At 42.9% G+C, this 22,500-nt stretch overlaps 2 protein-coding genes across 3 annotated transcripts in view; both read left to right on the forward strand.

Moving 5' to 3' along the window:
- The window catches only part of LOC117425591 (R-spondin-2), a 22,259-nt gene extending 21,991 nt beyond the window's left edge, over window positions 1-268 (forward strand). Inside the window, exon 5 of the mRNA XM_059004030.1 lies at window positions 1-268. This exon is cut by the window's left edge and continues 2,857 nt beyond it. The gene's annotated coding sequence lies outside the window, so the exon portion shown is untranslated.
- Window positions 269-8,464: 8,196 nt separating this feature from the next.
- Window positions 8,465-22,500, forward strand: part of LOC117433653 (angiopoietin-1-like) — a 35,506-nt gene continuing 21,470 nt past the window's right edge. The window contains exon 1 of one of the 2 annotated variants that reach the window (XM_034905979.2): window positions 8,465-9,139. In XM_034905979.2, coding sequence (XP_034761870.1) covers window positions 8,843-9,139 — 297 coding nt within the window. In that variant the 5' untranslated portion in view covers window positions 8,465-8,842. Of the gene's footprint in view, window positions 9,140-13,180; window positions 13,428-22,500 lie in introns of those variants that run through there. The other variant, XM_059004029.1, reaches the window with a different exon arrangement.

Here is a 22,500-nt window from a genome sequence, read left to right on the forward strand (position 1 = left end):
AGCTCTAGGCCATGAAGAGCAGATCGATTTTACACTTCAGGGTTAACTGCAATACGATATCCTGGTTTTAGCCATGCATGGAAACTGTATGGTTCTGGCTTGACAGTTTTTGTAATTATTTGAAAAAGGTTGAATATATAACATTCCACGTAAATCTAACCAAAGATTGTTCAAGCTTAGAAAAATTTTAAATAATATAAACAAAATAGGAATACATGTGAATAGGTTTGTTTAAAAAATGTATATCACGTGCAATACGTCTTTCAGTCACCAGGTGGCAGCATTGCTCCATGATCCAAACCTCACTATTTAACTGGACAATTACATTCTGTTCAACCTTTAATAATTCTGTGAAGTGCTTGAATGTTGCAGCCCAACCAGCTCTTGACTGGGTGTAATGAACACAGCTCAGCTTTCTATCTGCAAGAGTACAGGCTCACAAAGCCACCAGCGCAGCTCAGCTTTCTATCTGCAAGAGTACAGGCTCACAAAGCCACCGGCACAGCTCAGCTTTCTATCTGCAAGAGTACAGACTCACAAAGCCACCGGCACAGCTCAGCTTTCTATCTGCAAGAGTACAGACTCACAAAGCCACCGGCACAGCTCAGCTTTCTATCTGCAAGAGTACAGACTCACAAAGCCACCGGCACAGCTCAGCTTTCTATCTGCAAGAGTACAGGCTCACAAAGCCACCGGCGCAGCTCAGCTTTCTATCTGCAAGAGTAAAAGTTACTTCATTTCTGGCAATCATCTCATAACCATTTTAAAAATCAGGAGGCAAATGGCTGGGCGTTTCTTGCCTGCCCAGCCAGCACACTGAACCCCAGACCGTTGACACTGATTGAAAAAAAGTCAATATTTATCCAGCCAAGATTAAAGAACGATCAAAACCGATCTCCTGTGAGTGACACGCTGCTGCGCTGGCTAAATGTTATTCTTTATTCTAGGTCTCTGCGGTTGGGTTTCTAAATCCCTCTTCACTGTTTATCAATCACTACAGTGTCCAAAACACACACACACACACACACACACACACACACACACACACACACACACACACACACACACACACACACACACATGGATTCTTTCCCCAAGCAAATCAAAAGACCTTTCAAGTTTCTCCAAGCTGCGTATCGCTTGGGTATAAAACGTTCCTGTTACAGAAACAATTTCAACGCTTGCCATAAAGAGCGTGAACCCAAGCAGACTGTGTCTGGATTACAGTCACTCTGACTTAGATCATTTAGAAAACACCCAGTTCAAATGTACTCAATATATTATGGAAAGGGAAAATGTATCATGTTTGAAGTGTCAAAAAAAATTAAAATGTGGATGCGCTTGCGATTACATCATGGAGTAGATCCTGATTTAACGTGATGTCAGATGTGTCTGAGCTCTGTACTGTAATTCAATTAGAGCAGGGTCTGTGAAACCTGGTTTTAAATACCAGCGGCTGTGATGGAGTTTTGAATGGAATCGATGAGGTTCTGCAGACTGTAATTCAATTAAAGCAGGGTCTGTGACAGAGCACCCAGTGTGTCTCTATGCACAGTATCATAGCTTACTGTCAATGACAGATCTTTTACCTCCTGCATGCTACAGCAGCACCCAGTGTGTCTCTATGCACAGTATCACGTGTTCAGTTGCATAGTTACTGAGTAATTGTCAGGACTGCAGAGTAGTTTGGAGGTCCTTACATTGAATGCATTGTATAGTCAGTAGTTATATCTGGGCAGCAGTGTGGAGTAGTGGTTAGGGCTCTGGACTCTTGACCGGAGGGTTGTGGGTTCAATCCCAGGTGGGGGACACTGCTGTTGTACCTTTGAGCAAGGTACTTTACCTAGATTGCTCCAGTAAAAACCCAACTGTATAAATGGGTAATTGTATGTAAAAATAATGTGATATCTGTATAATGTGAAATAATGTATAATGTGATATCTTGTGACAATTGTAAGTCGCCCTGGATAAGGGCGTCTGCTAAGAAATAAATAATAATAATAATAATAATATATCTCTTGCATGTATTCATTATAATTGCTGTATTTCATACAGTGAGCTCACACTGTGGTGTAATGCAGTAATTGCATAGTAACTATTGCTAACCCTTAATATGTGTTAATCCTTACTCGTTGTATAGGGTCACACACTGCTAACAAAGTAACAGAAACATGCGGTCTCATTAATGGCATTAACTACACTGTATTTATCAGATAATTACCAAGTCATTTCTGTGTTACATGTGCGTGGAACTGAGAGCCACGCCTTAGTGTTAGATGCACTGTGATGTGGTTTATTTACCGGGGGGTTCTGTTCAGCTGCTTGTATCACAGTAGTACCTGTAAGTCTAAAGGACTGCTTCTGCTCTCTGTGATATAGCTGGACCCCATTAAACTTCCTTGCATACTGTCATTAAACCTGGAAGAAACATTTTCCTCATTTACGGCGTCTGCTGTTAAAAATGATCAGTCTTGTACAGTAAATTACTTTTGCAAACACGTTCACTGTGGTCTCCCACACTTGCACATGTGCACATGTAAATCTATGAACAATATTATGAATATTTGCAAGCACATGCATGCATATCTGCATTGCCCTGTCCAAGCTTTTAATATACAGCAGGGATTGATAGGCAAGGTCCCATCCCCTCTTTGATGTGAGCAATCACAACCCTTTCCATGATCTTATCTCTGCAGAGAAGCGTAGCGTGCAGAGGGCACCAGCACAACAGGCTCAAAGTGCAGGGTGATACGAGGCTTGCTGTTATCGCTACTGCCAATAAAGTGTTGTGGCTGTTCCAGTAGTGCCCTGCATTTGTTCTGAGCATTTAATGATGATTAATGATCAAAAGAAACAAATGTTTATGGCTGCTGAGCCTGCTGCCAAACCCTGAATGCACAGCTCAGGGATTTAGAAACGTGCTGGATTTCTGCTTGTGAGCTGTTTGCTTGTGTAATGGCAGTGTTGTGGGATGTGCTGGATTTCTGCTTGTGAGCTGTTTGCTTGTGTAATGGCAGTGTTGTGGGATGTGCTGGATTTCTGCTTGTGAGCTGTTTGCTTGTGTAATGGCAGTGTTGTGGGATGTGTTGAACATCACACCAGCCTGCCCACTGTTACAGTAGCCTCAGCATTTCTCATCTGAGCTGAAGCTTTAGCACACCTGTAAATGAATGGCACTGCAATACTGGCACAGGCTTGATGAAGCTGACCAATGAGATGTCCTGCTTGAGTAAGAAGGCAAGGGCATTGTCCATTCTGTCATCGTCAGATTGATGTGTCTGGACTGCGTAGGGATTTGAGGTGCACAGCTGCACTTGACTCCCTCTTCTCTGCCCCTGAGGTTGATAGTAAGAGTCATTTATTAAGAAACAGATGTGTTCAGGATTAGAAGACACAGGAACCTGCAAGTTCTGATTTAGGCAATAAAGCCTAATATATACAGCACATGCTTTCAGACCACACTAGCAATCATGGTGTCTGACAGCCTCATGCCTCATCACATAGACAGTGAGACAGGGAGCTGGAACTACACTTCTTACTGCTGTGCAGAGGGGTACTAAACAGCTTTACAATGCTGGCTTTCTACAGAGGAGCTCATTAAACGTGCCGGGGGGTAGTGGTGGGGGGTCTACTGTGTGTGTCGGGACTCTTATTATCACTGTGGGTCTTGCATTATACAGCATATGAGAAAAAAAAAGATAAAAGAGAGTCTGGTACTAATTCAGAAAGTATTTTTAACACTGAAAATAACCTTTTGGGTTTAATAAAAAATTCAATAGAGGCAAGCTGTGACCATGCATCCTCTCTGCATGTTAATACACTGTCTGCTCGCTGGGGGTCCCTGCGACTCAGAACTGTGACGTTTCTGCACACCGGTGCAGTTCAGTTAGATATAAAGTAGATACTGATGCTGAGTTTGTTACAGAAGGGACAGAAAGAAGCTGAACATGTAGAAGTCAGAGGAACCAAACACTCCTCAGAGAACGAGGAGGCAGACTGTTCCAAAGGGCCGGGGCTCGTCCAGCAGCCACTCTCTCACGTTTAGCAAAGCTGAGCTTTATCAAAGCAAAGGCTCTCTATCTGTCCAGTCAGGCAGGCTTTGGAGTCAGTGCAAATTGTTAATAAAGAGAGGTCCTGGATGTTAACATATACATGTATGGCACCAATCCTAGAATACTTGAAAACCTCATTCCTTTTAATGGGAGCCATAAGTCTCTGTGATTGCACCATGATTACTACCGTTAGGAGATTATTTAGGAATTTGCTAAACGAGTAAGTTGCTTGCTCATGACAAAATATAATACAGATAATAATGATAAATGGAAGAACTGGTGTGATTAATAGGGGCTAGTGCTGAGGGCGGTGATGTTTGCTTGTTCTAGAATTCAACCCAGTCCGCTCTGGATCAGAGGACAGCCCTCGTTGGCACGTGGTGTTGAAACGTTAACCGCACACACATCGAAACCCATCAGAAAACGCCAGCCGACCGCTGCTTCAAATGAACCTCCCTATTTACATAGTCTCTCCCTCGCTGACACCATGTTGATAGCACTTTAGTTTGGGGCATTTGAACTTAAATTGAAGAGGCCTGTTCTGTAGATCAGGATTCAGATACTGCTATTAACATCAGGCAGTCCAAGATTAGTCAGGGTTCGTCAAATCAGCCACATCCAGGTCTATGAAATGCTAATGGGGGTCTATGAATTCAGCCAGAGTTATGTGAAAGTTCAGCACGTCCCTTTGATCTCTTACAGTGTTCCCAGTGTGGTCTTGGAGGGGGTGGAGGGGAGGGGGTGCATACTCCAGTGATAACTGTTCCAGTGTGTCATTGTCAGCTGCTGCATGCGAGCTACAGAATAACCATGCTTTGTTAGCATTTGGCAACTATTACACCATCCGAGAATAAAGCAATTATACCGTATATTATATTAATAACAACATAAACAGTTATGACAATGAGAAACTGCGACACACCACTATTTTGTTAGAAAATAATTTGTGACATTGAATAATGTCTTTGCTGGTGTTCCTCTGGCAAGATTGCTTCACTTTTGCTTTGGTGTAGACCAGTTTAATGAACCGTGCCACTCATCAGGTATGGTGGGATTAATGGTGTTTTCATTGCAATCATGGTTGCATCATGGGATCCAGTCAACACAACTCTTATGAGTTATAGGTCCAGTTGCTGAACATTTCTCTCTCAGCTGTTTCCATCCCTCTGATTTCTTCTGTTTATTTGGACTACTAGAGACTGCACAATCGTTTGTATCGTTTGGCTGTAGAATTGACATTTGTTAATTATCTTGCAACGGGTCTGAAGAGGACATCATTAATTTAATTAATTAACAACCCCACAATCTGAACCCTCGGACCTGATCAATACGCTGGAAACACTCCGCAGAACAGTGTGCTCTGATCAGCTAAATCAAATCTACTCTAGTAAAGATTTGTTAATATGAAACTTTATTTCATTCATATAAAACAGACTTAAACCATGTTTTTAAAAGTAATTCAGCACTTAAGATCTTGTGAATGGGACCCCAGGTGTCCCAGCTTTAACCAGGTTAAAGACAATGAGAGTCATGCTCTGCCTGATGCTTGATTCCCCCTAATGATCTTTCTGTTGATTAACCCGGTTATTAAAGACAATGAGAGTCACGCTCTGCCTGGTGCTTGGTTCTCGTTCCCCCTAATGATCTTTCTGTTGCTTGCTTCAGGGGTTAAGCAAGTCTTTCTGTGTACAGTCTAGAAGTAAACCATGAACAGAAGTTCTCTTCCACATTTTGCTGAAAGGTGGTTTCAGTTTGTATAGTTTGTTTGGCTGTAGTTTCTGACTGGTGCATTCTTTCTAAATATTGCTTGGCTTTGTGATTAAAACACATGGCTTGATATTAACTCGCTTCTGCAACACTTTGCATTAAGTGTCCCTAATTATTACACTGTCATAACTGTCCTAACTTGTGCAGTAACTAAGTAATTACACCTCTAGTCGTGTAGTCACAGTGCAACAACATTTTAATTACAACATGAAAAATGTTGGCATTTGCAAGCGTCTTTTGTAACAACGCTGTATTAACTCATGTGATGTGGTTATAAGCAATGTAATAACCAAGTAATTACACATGTAACTGCAGTCTGAGAACAGTGTAGTTAAGGGTCCTTTATTTACAGCCTGAAATACAATAAAGAGCTCAGAGTTCTACCTGGTTTAAAAGTTTAAGGGCAATGGTTTTTGGGTCCTTAAAATAGTCCTTTTTATTTTGTTCTAATCCTGGTATATATATCGTTTTAGATCTTCCCATCATATGTATTTACAAACAGGATATGCTGAGACTGGCTGATACATGCTGTGCCAATTATAAAACTATCTCAGGGAATATAAAAGCCATATTAAACACAAGCAGTGATTGCGTACAGCGGGGCTGTATGAAAAAAAAAAACAACATCTTGAAATGTGAAAGAAGCTAATTGCACAGCCAGTTTCACAGACGGTGATTAGCAGTAATACTGGACTCCCTTATCTGAAGGTAACATTAGCTAGTCCGATATCACTACTAATCGGACTCTGTAAAAAGCGGTCGTGTTTCTTGTAATATGCGGTCCTACTACTGGCACCTTGTGCTTCTTACCTGTACAATGAACAGTTAGGATTTCAGAGTATGCTTTATTGAGGATGGTAAAGGTAAGGTTTCTACAGGAAGGCGTATCCCTTTACAAAGCAAACGAGACGTGTGGCACAGTCCTGGGCTAGTCTAATCAGAGTGACTCAACGGTTTTTAGAGCACTTTCCAGGTGTAAGCCGCTCAGCTTACTCACACAGAGACTGTGCTCACACTGCTTCATGGAGCTCATGAAGGAGATTTCTCTCGCTGTGGTCGTGTCTTTTTTGTGTTTCTGTTTCTAATACTCTTTGTGTTTCTGTCCTCCTTCCACCCGGGAGGGAGCAGAGTGTTTGTATGTATTTGTTTGCTTTGGGTCCTCTGCTGCAGTCCTGTTTCTCTCTCCCCGAGTAAGGGTGAGGACACTTTTAATGAATGCCAAGGACACACAGTGAAGAGCCTCAGTTTAGCTGCCCAGTGGAACTGAAGCATTTTGGGAAGAGATGGTTTTATTTATTTCTCTCTCTCTGACTGGGTAGAAACGTTTACCAGAGAGCTCGGCTTAGTAGAAATGATTGTGTATGTAGGTTCTGCTTGAATATTGCATCTTGTAAGACGTGCCAGGGCTGCTGTCCAAGGGGCTTTTGTTGAGCAGATGAAAGATTGCTCAGTGGTTACATTAACTTGTTAAGTTATTTATGTAATTCCTCTATACCTACTGGTATTGCATTGTGCACCGGGACAGAACAGACTCTCCTATTGCACTGTGCACCGGGACAGAACAGACTCTCCAATTGCATTGTGCACCGGGACAGAACAGACTCTCCTATAGCACTGTGCACTGGGACAGAACAGACTCTCCTATTGCACTGTGCACCGGGACAGAACAGACTCTCCTATTGCACTGTGCACCGGGACAGAACAGACTCTCCAATTGCATTGTGCACCGGGACAGAACAGACTCTCCTATAGCACTGTGCACCGGGACAGAACAGACTCTCCAATTGCATTGTGCACCGGGACAGAACAGACTCTCCTATAGCACTGTGCACTGGGACAGAACAGACTCTCCTATTGCACTGTGCACCGGGACAGAACAGACTCTCCTATTGCACTGTGCACCGGGACAGAACAGACTCTCCTATTGCATTGTGCACCGGGACAGAACAGACTCTCCTATTGCACTGTGCACTGGGACAGTCCCCCTGGTTCAAAGGCTTACTTGTTTAGGATGGGTTTCTGTGTTGGGAACTCACATAGTTTGTGGGGAGCTGAGCCAAACATTATTGTGCAGAAGACTCCCAGAGAAAATGGGGGTGATTTTGTTTTTTTTAAAGCAATCTTTATTTATATTTCAGACATAAAGCAATACAAGTGGAAAGGTATGATCAGCTGCAATGCTGTACGTTTAAAGGGTTTGATCCCTTAAAACACGACCCCTGCCAGTGGACTAGTGCAGCCAATTGCCATTTTTATACATGAAACCGCTCGCATTTATTATGGTTCACAAACATTTTTGAACAGATGCCAAGACACCTAGAACGCTCTAGAACAAATTTTTCTGAGAACTTTCTGAGGATATTTCAGTTTCTTTCACCTTCGTCTCCTAATCCCTGAATCATTGTTGCTTTAGTACATCTGTGATTAATGAGCTTGGTTTATTTGAGCATGGCCATGGTTTTAGTTTAGGAAGCAGGCACGTTTGTGTGTTCTCTACCATTTGACTGACACATGAGAATGGGGAGCTGATATGATTGATTTTTATAGGTGCAAGCCTTCCCTCTGTGAGATAAGGGGCTGTGCTTTTCACTTTGGTCACTTTTGAAACTCGACCCCACAGTAGTGGGATAGGAGGGAGGCATGTTTTCTGTTTTTTTTTTTGTAAAGACAGAAGCACGCATTTTGATCCACAGCTCCTTCCACAGGCTGCCCGTGGGTCACTCCTGCCTGAGAGAGAGACAGAGACAGAGCTCTGGGAGAGTTTAAGCAAGTCAGAGGAAGCAGAGAAAATAAGTTTAACAGGGCATCTGCACAGCAATGAAAAAAAAACTTTAACAGCAAAATCGAGTGTGCATGCATGCAGGATTTAAAGAACTCGTAAAGGACTGTAATACAGTGTTGCAGGCAGTGTCAGATTTAAATAACTCGTAAAGGACTGTAATACAGTGTTGCAGGCAGTGTCAGATTTAAATAACTTGTAAAGGACTGTAATACAGTGTTGCAGGCAGTGTCAGATTTAAAGGATGCAATTGTCTTGCATTGGTGTGAGCCTGCTGATTGCATGTGTCTCAGCAGCCTCCTCGGGGGGCAGTGCCCAGCGTGGAGGGGCGGATGGCAGTCGCAGGAGGCTGCACCGGGTGCAGCACGGGCAGTGCAGCTACACCTTTGTGCTGCCCGAGCTGGAGAACTGCAGGGGGGCGCAGGACCAGTATGGCAGCAGAAACGCCCTGCAGAGGGATGCACCCTCCGCGGAGAACCCACTGCACAAGCTGCAGCACCTGGAGCACGCCATGGAGAACAACACTCAGTGGCTGCAGAAGGTAGGAACACGCTGGCTTTACTCTGAGTGGCTGTGGTTTAGGATGCTGCTGCGCTGCCCAAAGAGACGACTTTATTGGGTTTGGTTTTTGTTCTTGCTTTTCACCAAGATGATTCACTTAATAAAAATGTGTTTGTTTGTTTTGCTGCAAATCTAATGTGGCTTTGTGGCTAATTTGTGGCTAGTTTGGTATTATTTACTTTCTGCTGTTCTCCCGAATGGAATATAAAACAAAACTAAAAAATATGCAGTAGTAATTAGTTTAGCTTTGCATTAGTTTTAGATCTAAAGCCAGCTTCTTTAGATTGTTTGAATAGGGATCATATTCATTACAGACAAAGACAGTAACATTAACATCTGGGAGCGCTCCTCATCTCCTCCATGACTAAACATCCTCTTGTTCTCCTGCACTACTAAAGAAACCCTTAGCTTCTACACGCTTAAACGCAGCAATCCCTTACCTCCCTCTGTAATGTTAATGATAAAAACTTGTAAGGCACTTAGATAGCTTGCAAGTGACAACTGTGCATACTGTTATCCAGTACATGCAAATGGTATCACTTGTATCGTGCAGATGTACTTCAGATCCCAGGTCCAAGGGTGGCTCAAGCAGCTCTGGTAAGGGCTGCTGGGTCCAGGCTTACCTCCCAAGAGGATGTCGGGGGAGGGGGGTCAGCTCAGCCCAGCGAGCTGACACTGTCACACCCCAGCAGTGTAGAGATAAGTGACCCCTGCATGCAGAGGGTCAGCGCCCGTGCAGTGATGCGCTACAGTGGTGTGAAAGACATGGGGCTCGCTGAGTCTTTTCAAAAGCACTAACACTTCAGCCTGTCCACCTTGAAGTAAACTATAGCAACAGAAGGGAGTCTGTCTCTCCGCAGCAGTGTCTGAAGCAGCGTGGGCTTCGTCTGCTGCTGCCAGGTGCCATTCGCACATCATTCCAAGCTCATGTGTGGGCGATTTTAAAAGTGGCATTTCGTCTGTAGCCTGATTGATACAAGTTAAGATGTTATTCAGCATCATTATTGAAGCCATTTGAAGTTGTGCTTATTTTGATGGCTTTGAACCAAGCCACATAACTGCCTTACAGTGTATCATCAAAGACTGCATCAGGGTGCCATGTCCCATTAAGCAGAGTGGTTGAAATTGCCTTTACTGCATGGTCTGTAGTGCCGGGCATTTGTGTAAAGGAAATTAGAATGCTATTTAGTGCCAGGGGGCACCGTGGCTGCCGTTAGTTTTGAGGACGTTGACACTGGACCTATTTTACCAACTCTAAATGTTCAGAAGTTCATTGGGGATATAAAGAGCTCTGCAGCTTTTTGGATGCATTGCATTTCCCCACAGAGGGTGATGTGTCCTGTGTGTGCAGGTTTCATCCCAGTGCACTAGCCACCTTCCTAGCTTGATCCGTTCTGGAGAAAAGGCAACTTGGCATTCTCCGAAAAATCAAGGCAGGGATTCCTGAAAGGGATTCCTGAAAGATAGTTTAAACATGTCACGATGGCTTAGTAACATCTGGGATTGATTAATGAGCTGTGCTTCCAGGGCTCAGACCCACCCTATAGAACACACACACAGCATAGTATGTGCTTCATAGAGCTCACAGTCACACCCAGGAATCAGCTGACTGTGATTCTACTGCATCTCAAATCATAATGCACGTCGATGCGTAGCTTTGGAAATGTTCAAATGGAGTTGTAATATGAAGCGATTGTTTGTGTGTGGTTATTAAGAGCTGGATTTTAAAAATGCAATTATATTTCGAGCAAACCAGCAACAGACCCAGCTTTTCTGACCACACCCAGTACTAGTGGCGTACCGTGTGCTGTAAAACACAGAGAGCAAGAAGAAAGGAATATGTCCATTCTTTTCTCAGCCAGGGCTTTCTTCATCCATTGCACACCTCATTCCCTTTGGATGGGCTGCTTTGGTTTTCTAGTGGTGAGAATGTGCAGAGGCTTCAGCAATCGAGTCTGCAGCACCCGATGAAACATTCATTCTTAAGAATATGACAGAAGGAATGATCCTTTTCCATCCAGTCCTGGGTCCTGACCCCACTGGAGTCAAAGGACAGTCAGCAGATTGTTTATAGTTGTACTGTAGCCAAGCGCAAGACATTAACACAACACAACATTCCTCTTCGCAATCTTTGAAGTCAGTTCAGCTGTGGTGTGTGTTTGTCAAACAACAATAGTTACAAAAAAAAAAAAAGGAATTCAAAGGATGTTCTGCTGGGATTCTGGTCCTGTTCATCCAGTACAGGCAGCTGTGATGTTCTGCTGGGATTCTGGTCCTGTTCATCCAGTACAGGCAGCTGTGATGTTCTGCTGGGATTCTGGTCCAGTTCATCCAGTGCAGGCAGCTGTGATGTTCTGCTGGGATTCTGGTCCAGTTCATCCAGTGCAGGCAGCTGGGATGTTCTGCTGGGATTCTGGTCCTGTTCATCCAGTGCAGGCAGCTCTGATGTTCTGCTGGGATTCTGGTCCAGTTCATCCAGTGCAGGCAGCTGTGATGTTCTGCTGGGATTCTGGTCCAGTTCATCCAGTACAGGCAGCTGTGGTGTTCTGCTAGGATTCTGGTCCAGTTCATCCAGTACAGGCAGCTGTGATGTTCTGCTGGGATCTCTACTCACAATAACAATGCAGAACTCAGATTCGTAGCCATGTAAAATCAAGCATTACCCGTTTCTTTTTTTAAATAATATTTAGTAAGGCTCGCAGCCCAATTCAGTGTCATATCTGATGTGAAATAATGCCAGGCACTGCTGCCATCATTGTGTCTGTCAATTTCCATGTGCTTCAAAGGTTGCATGATTGATGACGGCGAGTATTCTATCACTTTGATTAAAGAAAACAGTGATGTGGGTGCTGTATCCTGCATGCCTCATCCACACACACAGGCACACATTGTGCACACTGCATGGAGGGCTCAGGAGGTACAGCATGGGAATTAGCGCACCCATCTCTGCCATCCATCATCTCTTTTTATCCATCAGCTTATTCACTATTAGAATTTGATATAGTTTCATTTAATTGTAGAGAGATTTTTTTCCCCTGAATACAACCTGTTTTATTAAACCTCTTTTTTTTTTAAATAAAGTTTGGCAGCCGTGAATACATTTAGTTGTCCGGCTCGTTATTATTATTATTATTATTTTTAGAACCACTTTTCGTTTTTCGAGTCGTTCTTTCTGTATAATTCCACCTCAGGGATCTGTGGAAATGTTTCCATTGTGGGAAGTTCACCCCGGATTTCTGCGAGTTAGGAAGTGAAGAGAGAGAGAGAGAGACCTCAGGGACTCTTCCCAGGAATCTCTTCATCCTGAAGCACTCCTGATAAGCATACCCTCGCGTGCCGAACTAAACACCCAATATGTCAATTGGACAAACGTTTGTGGTACCGACCCTGATATTGGGTTGATATCAATTTCATATTAAATTTATAGCCTCAAATTAATAAATGTAATTAAATGCACAGCTACAAAATAATACACCATGTACAGCAAAAATAAATAAATACATGTGTACTTACACTTACTTGTAATGTTATTACTCACAGGTACAATGCACTTAATGTGTCAATCTGTTTGCAAAAAAAATGTATGCATTAAATACATTGTGACTCTGCATGATAACATTGTAATTATGTGTAAGCACACATGTATTTACTAAGAGTAACTACTATGTAAATACACAGTAATCAGAGACACTTCATGGAAAGTGTTACCAGTATATGGTGCTCAAAGGTTGAGAACTGAAGAGGATGTGAGAGCCCGTGTCCTGCCCACTTGCACACTGAGGAGACTGTACAGGAATGAAAGGAGAGGATGAAAAGCACACATCTGCTAACACTGGACTCAGGCATGGTCTTCATGGGGATAGACTGCTTGTGTCGTGGGGGATGTGAGAACAACACAGAGCCCTGAAGGACGGCACGTCTCCCCCATAATGAAGAAAGGAAGTGTGGTGTGACCTTGAGCAAGCCCTGCGACTGCAAAGGAACAAATCAGAGAAAGAAAGGCATTCTTATGCAAAGCACAAGACTGGGGATTGGAGTGATCAATATAACGTTAAGTTGGGGTCACCTTGCCCTGGTTTGGGGTTTTCAACATAAAGGAAAGACATGTTGGGGAAGAACTGAAGTGTTTAAAGTCCTGAAAGGAGTTGAAATAAATGATCTCTAGCCAATATTTTAAGCACAGCAGAGATTAGTACCAGAGGACTGGAAACTGAATGGAGAAAGACTCAGAACAGAGGGGGAGGACAGGAGACACTTCTTTACACAGGGTGAGTGGATGGAATCGGTTACCAATTGTTGCTGCTGAATCACTGGGATCCTTTAAGAGCAGCACACAGGCTATGTGTGACTTTTCAACACGTTAGCCCTTTTTTGTTAGCTCTTTTCTGTGTCAACCCCCCCTCCCTGTCATATTGATTCGATGTTTCTAATTTAAAAATAGCAATATAGAGAATTATTATTCATAAGTGCTGCTAGTTAGAGCCTCGCTTGATGTTTAGATGCAATATGCTTCACTCGCTCTGTGAATGCAGCCAGAATCAGACACATCAACATAAATTTTCAGAAAGCATTGCTCGGATTATTATGATGCATGTCCTACGCAAACGAGCAATTTTCCTGTCTCTTTGAGCCAGAACAAACAAATCAAGCATGGAAAGGGCTGGAGTTTCACAACACTGGTGACATTCTGTTGAGTGAGTCAGGGAAAGTAATCCTGTCATCATCTTCACAGAGTTACTGAAAAACGATGTAGAATATCTCAAGAAGCAGAGCTGCGTGACCTTGGAAAGCAGTCCATGTTGAATCATTAAAGCATGGCAACAAAAAATAAAATCCAGGCAGAAAGATAGACAACTCTTTGTGATGTTTTTGCTTTTCCACAGTAATTAGGGCTGTGTGGTCCAGTGGTTAAAGAAAACGGAGGTCCCTGGTTCAAATCCTGGCTCACTCACTGACTCGCTGTGTGACCCTGAGCAAGTCACTTAACCTCCTTGTGCTCCGTCTTTCGGGTGAGACGCTGTTGTAAGTGACTCTGCAGCTGATGCATAGTTCACACACCCTTGTCTGGCTAAGTCGCCGTGGATAAAGACGTCTGCTAAATAGTCAAATGACAATAATAATAATAATTTAGCGTATTCCAAAATGAGATGACTTGCTAGATTTGAATTTGAAATCACAGCACCACTAAACACTAAAACTGCAGCTGAAAAAGAAGGGGTTCACGGTAGGGAGAGCCTCAGCTCCAGTCCCCTTCCTGCTGCTGTATTAGAGAGGAGAGTAAGATAGAAACGGCAGATTGAAGACGCTGAGTCAGACGGGATGGTCAGTTTCTTTTTTTAATAACGTAGGGATTAGACCCACAGCCTCTCTGGGTCCTCACTCCTCAGGAAGTCCTCTCCTGTCACAGTGGTTGGTATTTGTATAAACGGGACGGTTGGATATCATCTTGTTGTTGCTATTCATAGCTTCTACAGTATTTAATTAACATGTAATTAAGGGTAACACTTTCCATGAAGTGTCTCTAATTACTGTATATTTACATAGCAGCCACTTAGTAAATACATGTGTACTGACATGTAATTATAATGTTATTATGCATACTTACAAAGCACTTAATGTGTACATTTTTTTTTGGTTAACCCAAGCCCTAACTCTAACCAGAATCCTTTTCTGATACAATTGTGCACTCACAGACATCGTGCAGAAAGATGTCCACATTAAGTACATCGTAACGATGCATACTAACATTGTAATGATGTACAAGCACACCTGTATTTACTAAGTAACTACTATGTAAATACACAGTAATTAGAGGCAGTTACTGTAAAGTGTTACCCAATTAAGTTACATGTTAATAAACAATGAATAGATATGCAATTTGGGCAATTGTGTGTATTAGATATTCTACTGAACTATTCGCTTAGCTACTTTAAATACGAAAGCCTTGTCATGGCCGGTGTCTCCTTGGCAAGATCAAACCAGCTTGACATTGTTATCAGTAATTAATGCAGATATTCTTAAAACCATGATTATAACAGAGTTTATAGTCTGACATTATTATCTCTCACAGCAATAACATGAAACAGCAGCAAAACATGATGAATTATGTTGCTCACATCCGCTGAGTAGAACTCATTTTTCAGCTGCGGCATGTATAACTGCGCTGTTTTATTTTAAGGGAGCGCTGATAAATGAGACATCAAACCTGCAAGAGGCTGGAGACTGTGAAAGAAACCCAGGGCTCAGCTGCAGGACCATCTAGTGACAAATGAAGCAAGTAACTATGGAAAATGCAGAACACAGTTTTACAGATTCTGGCCAGCTTTAAAGTAACAATCAGGGACAAGAAAATAAACCTGTTCTACACAAGTCAACGACCAAGACTTCTCTTTTCTTTTATCTGTGCTACTTGCTTTTCAGGCCTCGAAATGAAATGACTGGGTTGTTTATTTCTGTTTTCTTAACAGTATTTGTTGTATAGAACAATAGAAACATGCTGCTTGGGTTCTAGCCAGGCTTGTTCAGCACATCTTAGAGCTAAACCTACACCTGCTTCCCTGGAAGACACTCCGGATCCAAGCTACTCCCATTGAAACCCCGGGTGGTGAGGACAGTTTCTCATTCTCCGTCCCCTTAATCAGGAATCTAAAGCCAGGATGCTCACATTCTCAGTCCCTGAGTCAAACTCTTTGCTTGCGTATGCTCTTCTCAAGAATCTCTTCCTCTCACGTTAAAAAGCTCTGGATTTCCGTTTCGCCGGGTCAGGCGCTGCTCCGAGGTTCAGCGCAGTAACATTTGGATTTGAAAATAAATATACAGTATCTGCTCCTCAGCTGAACTGAGACTTTAATGCTAATAAAAACGCAGCGATCTGACCAGATGCAATATTGACTTAATCTGTTCCATGTGCACTTTCAAGCTCATTAGATACATTGTTAATCTCAAATAGAAGATTTGCTGTGGGCTCTCATAGTTGTGCTACAGTGTAGTGTGATGTTCTCTTCTGTTATTGATGCTGTATGATGGGATGGGCTGTTTTCAAGAGACAGTCACTGATATTGTACATTAAAGAACACTTCAGGCTTCTACAGTTGAGAATTGGGTAACACTTTATATTAAGTGTCTCTAATTACTGTTTTATTTACATGCTAGATACTTAGTAAATATACGTACATGATAGATGTAAGTACACAATTGTATCAGAAAAGCGTTAGGGTTAGTATTAGGATTTTGTATTTCAGATGAATAAAATCAACACAAAGTATAAGTACAGTACAGTGCAGTGTGTGTGTGTGTGCGCGTCTGTGTGTGTGAGCGTCTGTGTGTGTGTGTGTGAGTGTGTGTCTGTGTGTGTGTGTGTGTGAGTATGTCTGTGTGTGTGTGAGTGTGTCTGTTTGTGAGTGTGTGTGTGTGTGTCTGTGTGTGTGTGCGTCTGTGTGTGTGCGCGTCTGTGTGTGTGTATGTGTGTGTGTGTGGGGGTGTGTGTGTGAGTGTGTCTGTGTGTGTGTCTGTGTCTGTGTCTGTGTGAGAGTGTGTGTGTGTGTGTGCATGTGTGTGTGTGTGTGCGTCTGTGTGTGTGTGTCTGTGTGTGTGTCTGTGTCTGTGTCTGTGTGAGAGTGTGTGTGTGTGTGCATGTGTGTGTGTGTGTGCGTCTGTGTGTGTGTGTGTGTGTCTGTGTGTGTGTGTGTGTGTGTGTGCATGTGTGTGTGTGTGTGTGCGTCTGTGTGTGTGTGTGTGTGTCTGTGTGTGTGTGTGTGTGTGTGTGCATGTGTGTGTGTGTGTGTGCGTCTGTGTGTGTGTGTGTGTGAGTGTGTCTGTGTGTGTGTGTGTGTCTGTGTCTATGTGAGAGTGTGTGTATGTGTGTGTGTGTGTGTGCGTCTGTGTGTGTGTGTGTGTGTGTGTGTGTGTGTGTGTGTGTGTGTGTGCGCATCTGCGTTTTTATAAAGGGGCACATTGTAAAGAATCTGGGTCACAGACCCCTACCTCCCTTAATTGCAGTGTTAAATGGATTCTATATTTACAATCTGTATGTTTTTCAGATGGATCACAGATGGACTTTCCATATGAAACTTTCATACTTTCTGGCAAGCTTATTCAATCAAATAGTTCTGTGGAACTTCAGAAAATCATTTCTCTCGCTACTGCTCTACATATTTCATTCTTCATTCTTTGATCCGTCTCCAGCCCAGACAGTCGGGTTTTTACAGGAGACACGGACCCCTGTGCAAACAAACAAGTGTTTAAATGAAAGGCAGCAACTGACTGGGCATCTCGTTACCTCGAGATCCACTCTGTGCCATTTAGCCGTGATCCTCTCTGGGCACTAAACTGTGCCAGTTAAAGGACCTGGGTTTCATAGCAGTGCAATATTAACAGAGTATCTTCTGATTCCAGGAGACGAGCAAACAGCGAGTGTGCTGACAAGGGACAAGCCTCCCTCTCCTTCCAAACATCTCTCACATTCTTGAGGAAATGCTGTCCGTTAGATTTCTGATGTAATTAGGTATAAAGGTTGCATGCACAGGGCACTAGTACTGTACCCACAGTGGTGTTCTACATGCTATGGAGTTCTTGTTGTTCAGCACACTTTGGCTTGTTTTATAATCAGCATAAAGAGAAAGAAAAAGAGCAAAATACCAAGCCACCGAGATTGCTGTTTTGAAATGGTGTCTGTGTCTTCCACAGTGCCGTTCATCTGAAACGGAATTCTTTACTGGAAAATGAAATAATAATAAAATCCCAAGGTCTGGCTGCCTTTCAGTTTTCTGTACCGTCGAGTGAATAAGAATAAAACAAAAGGAAGGAAGGAAGGAAGGAAGGAAGGTGCCGTCACAGTTCCTGTTCTGTATGGGAACGCAGGGAGACCCCACCATGAACGCCTGTCTGGGACTTTAAACAGCTGCTGTGCCTTGCCGTCCCCCGCTGAGCCCCAGGGGATCGCGCTGTGTTTGGAGCACAGGCCCTGGGCCAGGCCTTTCCCTTCTGGGACATTGTATTCTGTTTTTATTGCCTATTTCTAGACACACAGATTTTTCAGCTCAAGCTAAAGAGTCACAAAAAAAGGTATATTAGTAATGGAGAAAGAAAACAAACAGACAGGCTCTCCAGAGTCTGTCGTACTGACAGACCGTGACTTTTCTAGCTTCTCCAAAGAAACCCTGATATTGTTGGATTTTTTTGTTGGACTGCTTTTAGATTTGTGTGGCGCAGAACTAACTTAGTTATTGTGCTTGAGTTTGTAATTATGGGTAAATGATGGCTAACCTTCAAAACTATGTTCATTCTGCTACGCAGGGAAATAGATGTGCAACGTTCAGGCTTAAAGGGAGCCTGCACGCACACACGCACAGATAATGCTCTATGGGTAGAAATCACAATCCCTCAGCTTTATTTTATTTTATGGTATTTAATTTCCTTATCCATAACTTCATAAACAAAAATGTTTTAAGGAAAAAAATATGTCAAAAGTGTATTGTTTTATTCTCACTAATCGGTTCTATAGGATAACTTAATTGACAGCCTGGCTATAGATTGTCATAAGATCATCGCTTTAAACAGATCTGTAAACTAAAGTGTCACTGGTAGTAATGAAAACAGCTGCTTTCCCTGGCTGTTTTATTGCTTGGGTCGCACCTTTAAAAGCCTTATACCTGAATCTAGGGATGGCGTTCCGTGCATTGAACTTTATTAAGAGTCTTCATGTGCACAGGAGGGAAGACCATGACTATATATAAATACACTGCCCCCCAGCAGAACATACCAAGAAACTTTAGCTCCTTTCCCATCTGGCTTATTGACTTATCCCATATGGTTTTGATTGGGACTCAGAGCAGTGGGGATGCTTGTCAAGGCTCAAGTGTGGGGGCTCAGTGACCTTGCCGCCCCCCTTGAGAGAAGAAGACAAGAATAATAGATACAAACAGACTCCTCTTTCATGGGGATCCTGTCGCTGCAGGAGCATCGACTCCACAAAGAACTACACGCCTCCCCTAGCGTTGCAAACAAGAATAATAGATACAAACAGACTCCTCTTTCATGGGGATCCTGTCGCTGCAGGAGCATCGACTCCACAAAGAACTACACGCCTCCCCTAGCGTTGCAAACAAGAATAATAGATACAAACAGACTCCTCTTTCATGGGGATCCTGTCGCTGCAGGAGCATCGACTCCACAAAGAACTACACGCCTCCCCTAGCGTTGCAAACAAGAATAATAGATACAAACAGACTCCTCTTTCATGGGGATCCTGTCGCTGCAGGAGCATCGACTCCACAAAGAACCACACGCCTCCCCTAGCGTTGCAAACAAGAATAATAGATACAAACAGACTCCTCTTTCATGGGGATCCTGTCGCTGCAGGAGCATCGACTCCACAAAGAACTACACGCCTCCCCTAGCGTTGCAGACAAGAATAATAGATACAAACAGACTCCTCTTTCATGGGGATCCTGTCGCTGCAGGAGCATCGACTCCACAAAGAACTACACGCCTCCCCTAGCGTTGCAGACAAGATGCTTTTACTTGAAGAGCCTTGCTTTTATTTATTCTGGTTACACCATTGTAATTCCAAAATGAATACATAAACAAACATATACTTACAGAAATATTGGATCAGCATTTATACTGAGACACTGATCCGAATGGGAAGTGTTCAAGACAGCGTCTCCTTTTATCATCCTTCACTTGTGTATGAAAAGCAGTACTGTTAGCCCTGGTTATTGCAGTGCTCAGGAGCAGGGCTTGGGGTTATCAGAACAGAGTGCACCCTCCCTTTCATACCTGTTCAAGCCCTCTGGAAACACAACTGCAGATCTATTACAACCATCTGGAAACGATTAGGAAAATGAAGCAGAATGCCAGCGGTGGGGATTCATTTCCTGTGATCTTATTAAAGTATGGAAAACAAAAGAAAATATTCCCTGAGCTCTCAACCCCCTGCCAGCAGCAGCATTACCTTCATTATGAGCCATTTAAACTGACACATTGAATTTGACATGATTGTGGAAACATAAAAAAATGATTAAAAGTGAAACCAAGGAGCTCTCAATAAATCAGCCAGGTGGGTCTCAGGAAACAGGACTAATAGGAATGAAGAGACTAACACACGGTCCATCTCAGGAAACAGGACTAACAGGAATGAAGAGACTAACACACAGTCCATCTCAGGAAACAGGACTAATAGGAATGAAGAGACTAACACACAGTCCATCTCAGGAGACAGGACTAATAGAAACGAAGAGACTAACACACGGTCCATCTCAGGAAACAGGACTAATAAGAATGAAGAGACTAACACACAGTCCATCTCAGGAGACAGGACTAACAGGAATGAAGAGACTAACACACAGTCCATCTCAGGAAACAGGACTAATAGGAATGAAGAGACTAACACACAGTCCATCTCAGGAAACAGGACTAATAGGAATGAAGAGACTAGCACACAGTCCATCTCAGGAGACAGGACTAACAGGAATGAAGAGACTAACACACAGTCCATCTCAGGAAACAGGACTAATAGGAATGAAGAGACTAACACACAGTCCATCTCAGGAAACAGGACTAATAGGAATGAAGAGACTAGCACACAGTCCATCTCAGGAAACAGGACTAATAGGAATGAAGAGACTAGCACACAGTCCATCTCAGGAAACAGGACTAATAGGAATGAAGAGACTAACACACAGTCCATCTCAGGAGACAGGACTAATAGAAACGAAGAGACTAACACACGGTCCATCTCAGGAAACAGGACTAATAGGAATGAAGAGACTAACACACAGTCCATCTCAGGAGACAGGACTAATAGGAATGAAGAGTAACACACGGTCCATCTCAGGAGACAGGACTAATAGGAATGAAGAGTAACACACGGTCCATCTCAGGAGACAGGACTAATAGGAATGAAGAGACTAACACACGGTCCATCTCAGGAAACAGGACTAATAGGAATGAAGAGACTAGGACACGATATGGTATGATGCGTTGATGTGTTAAACTTACTATCTAATCACCCTGCACCCTCACCCCCGCCCTCCGTCCCCCCAAATAACACTGTACAATAGATACACTGTACAATAGATACACTGTACAATAGATACACTGTACAAGGCTGAAACACAACTCAGTGCTCCATCGTGAGAGCTGTGCTGTTTCAGATTATTTTTTATTTGTTTATTTAGCAGACGCCTTTATCCAAGGCGACTTACAGAAACTAGGGTGTGTGAACTATGCATCAGCTGCAGAGTCACTTACAATTACATCCCACCCTAAAGACGGAGCACAAGGAGGTTAAGTGACTTGCTCAGGGTCACACAATGAGTCAGTGGCTGAGGTGGGATTTGAACCGGGGACCTCCTGTTTCAGTGCCTTATCTGTGTGGATCTTATCTGGCCAGAGTCACAACTTCAGCACAGTGGGATCATTTAATACAAAAACCTGCTACATGTGATATAAAAGATAAACACGTCCTGTGGTTCTCTAAATAACCGAGATCAGTCCTGCCAGCCTCCCCACTTTCTGCACAGGCGGGTTCTCAAACAGCTTCCTATTGCCATTCAAACATGAACATAACATCTCATGAAATGGGAAATGTCAATAACCATATCTGGAAGCAATTTAACAGCACATCACAGTCTCTGTCAGCTCTCACTCTGGGTCATTACTCATGTGTGATCTGGAAATGTTTTCAGTTATAGCAAATTGACAAGAAAATGGAAATGTGCAAAAGCGAAGCTCTCAGGTTCAATGAGCATGTCTGGTGGAGCCTCAGCAATACGTTCTTTTGCTGTGTGTTACTTCTTCTGTTTGCTTATGTCTCACCAATAGTAAAGGTTATTTTTATTTAAAACATTTTTTTAAAAATACAGTAACTTGCAGTATAATTCTGCACACAACCACAGATACAGCACATATTTTTATCTGTTTTAAAAACCGAAACACAATACACAATGTACTAGAGACTGTTGGCACGTAGAGCTCCAGGATATTTGTGGAAACAGGATTTCTAGAAATAGTGGAGAGGGGGTTAAAATCGTTGGAGGGCTGTCAAGTGAAGAGAAGTCACAGGAAGCTCTGTTTCCTCCCATGGAAACTGGAGGATTGAAGTGCTGAAGGCTTGGCATGCACAGTGTAGAATCCCTTACTTCTGCAATAATTACTGCAGTCAGTTATCCCAACATGCCTAACCCTAACCATATCCCTAACCCTAACCCTATTCTGTACTTACATACAGTATATGGTGCAAAAATATTTACACACTGAGTACATTGTAATGATGCATACTAACATTGTAATGATGTGTAAGCACACCTGTATTTACTAAGTAACTACTATGTAAAGACA

The sequence above is a fragment of the Acipenser ruthenus genome, chromosome 29 (genome assembly GCF_902713425.1).
Source record: "Acipenser ruthenus chromosome 29, fAciRut3.2 maternal haplotype, whole genome shotgun sequence".
Lineage (NCBI taxonomy): Eukaryota > Metazoa > Chordata > Actinopteri > Acipenseriformes > Acipenseridae > Acipenser > Acipenser ruthenus.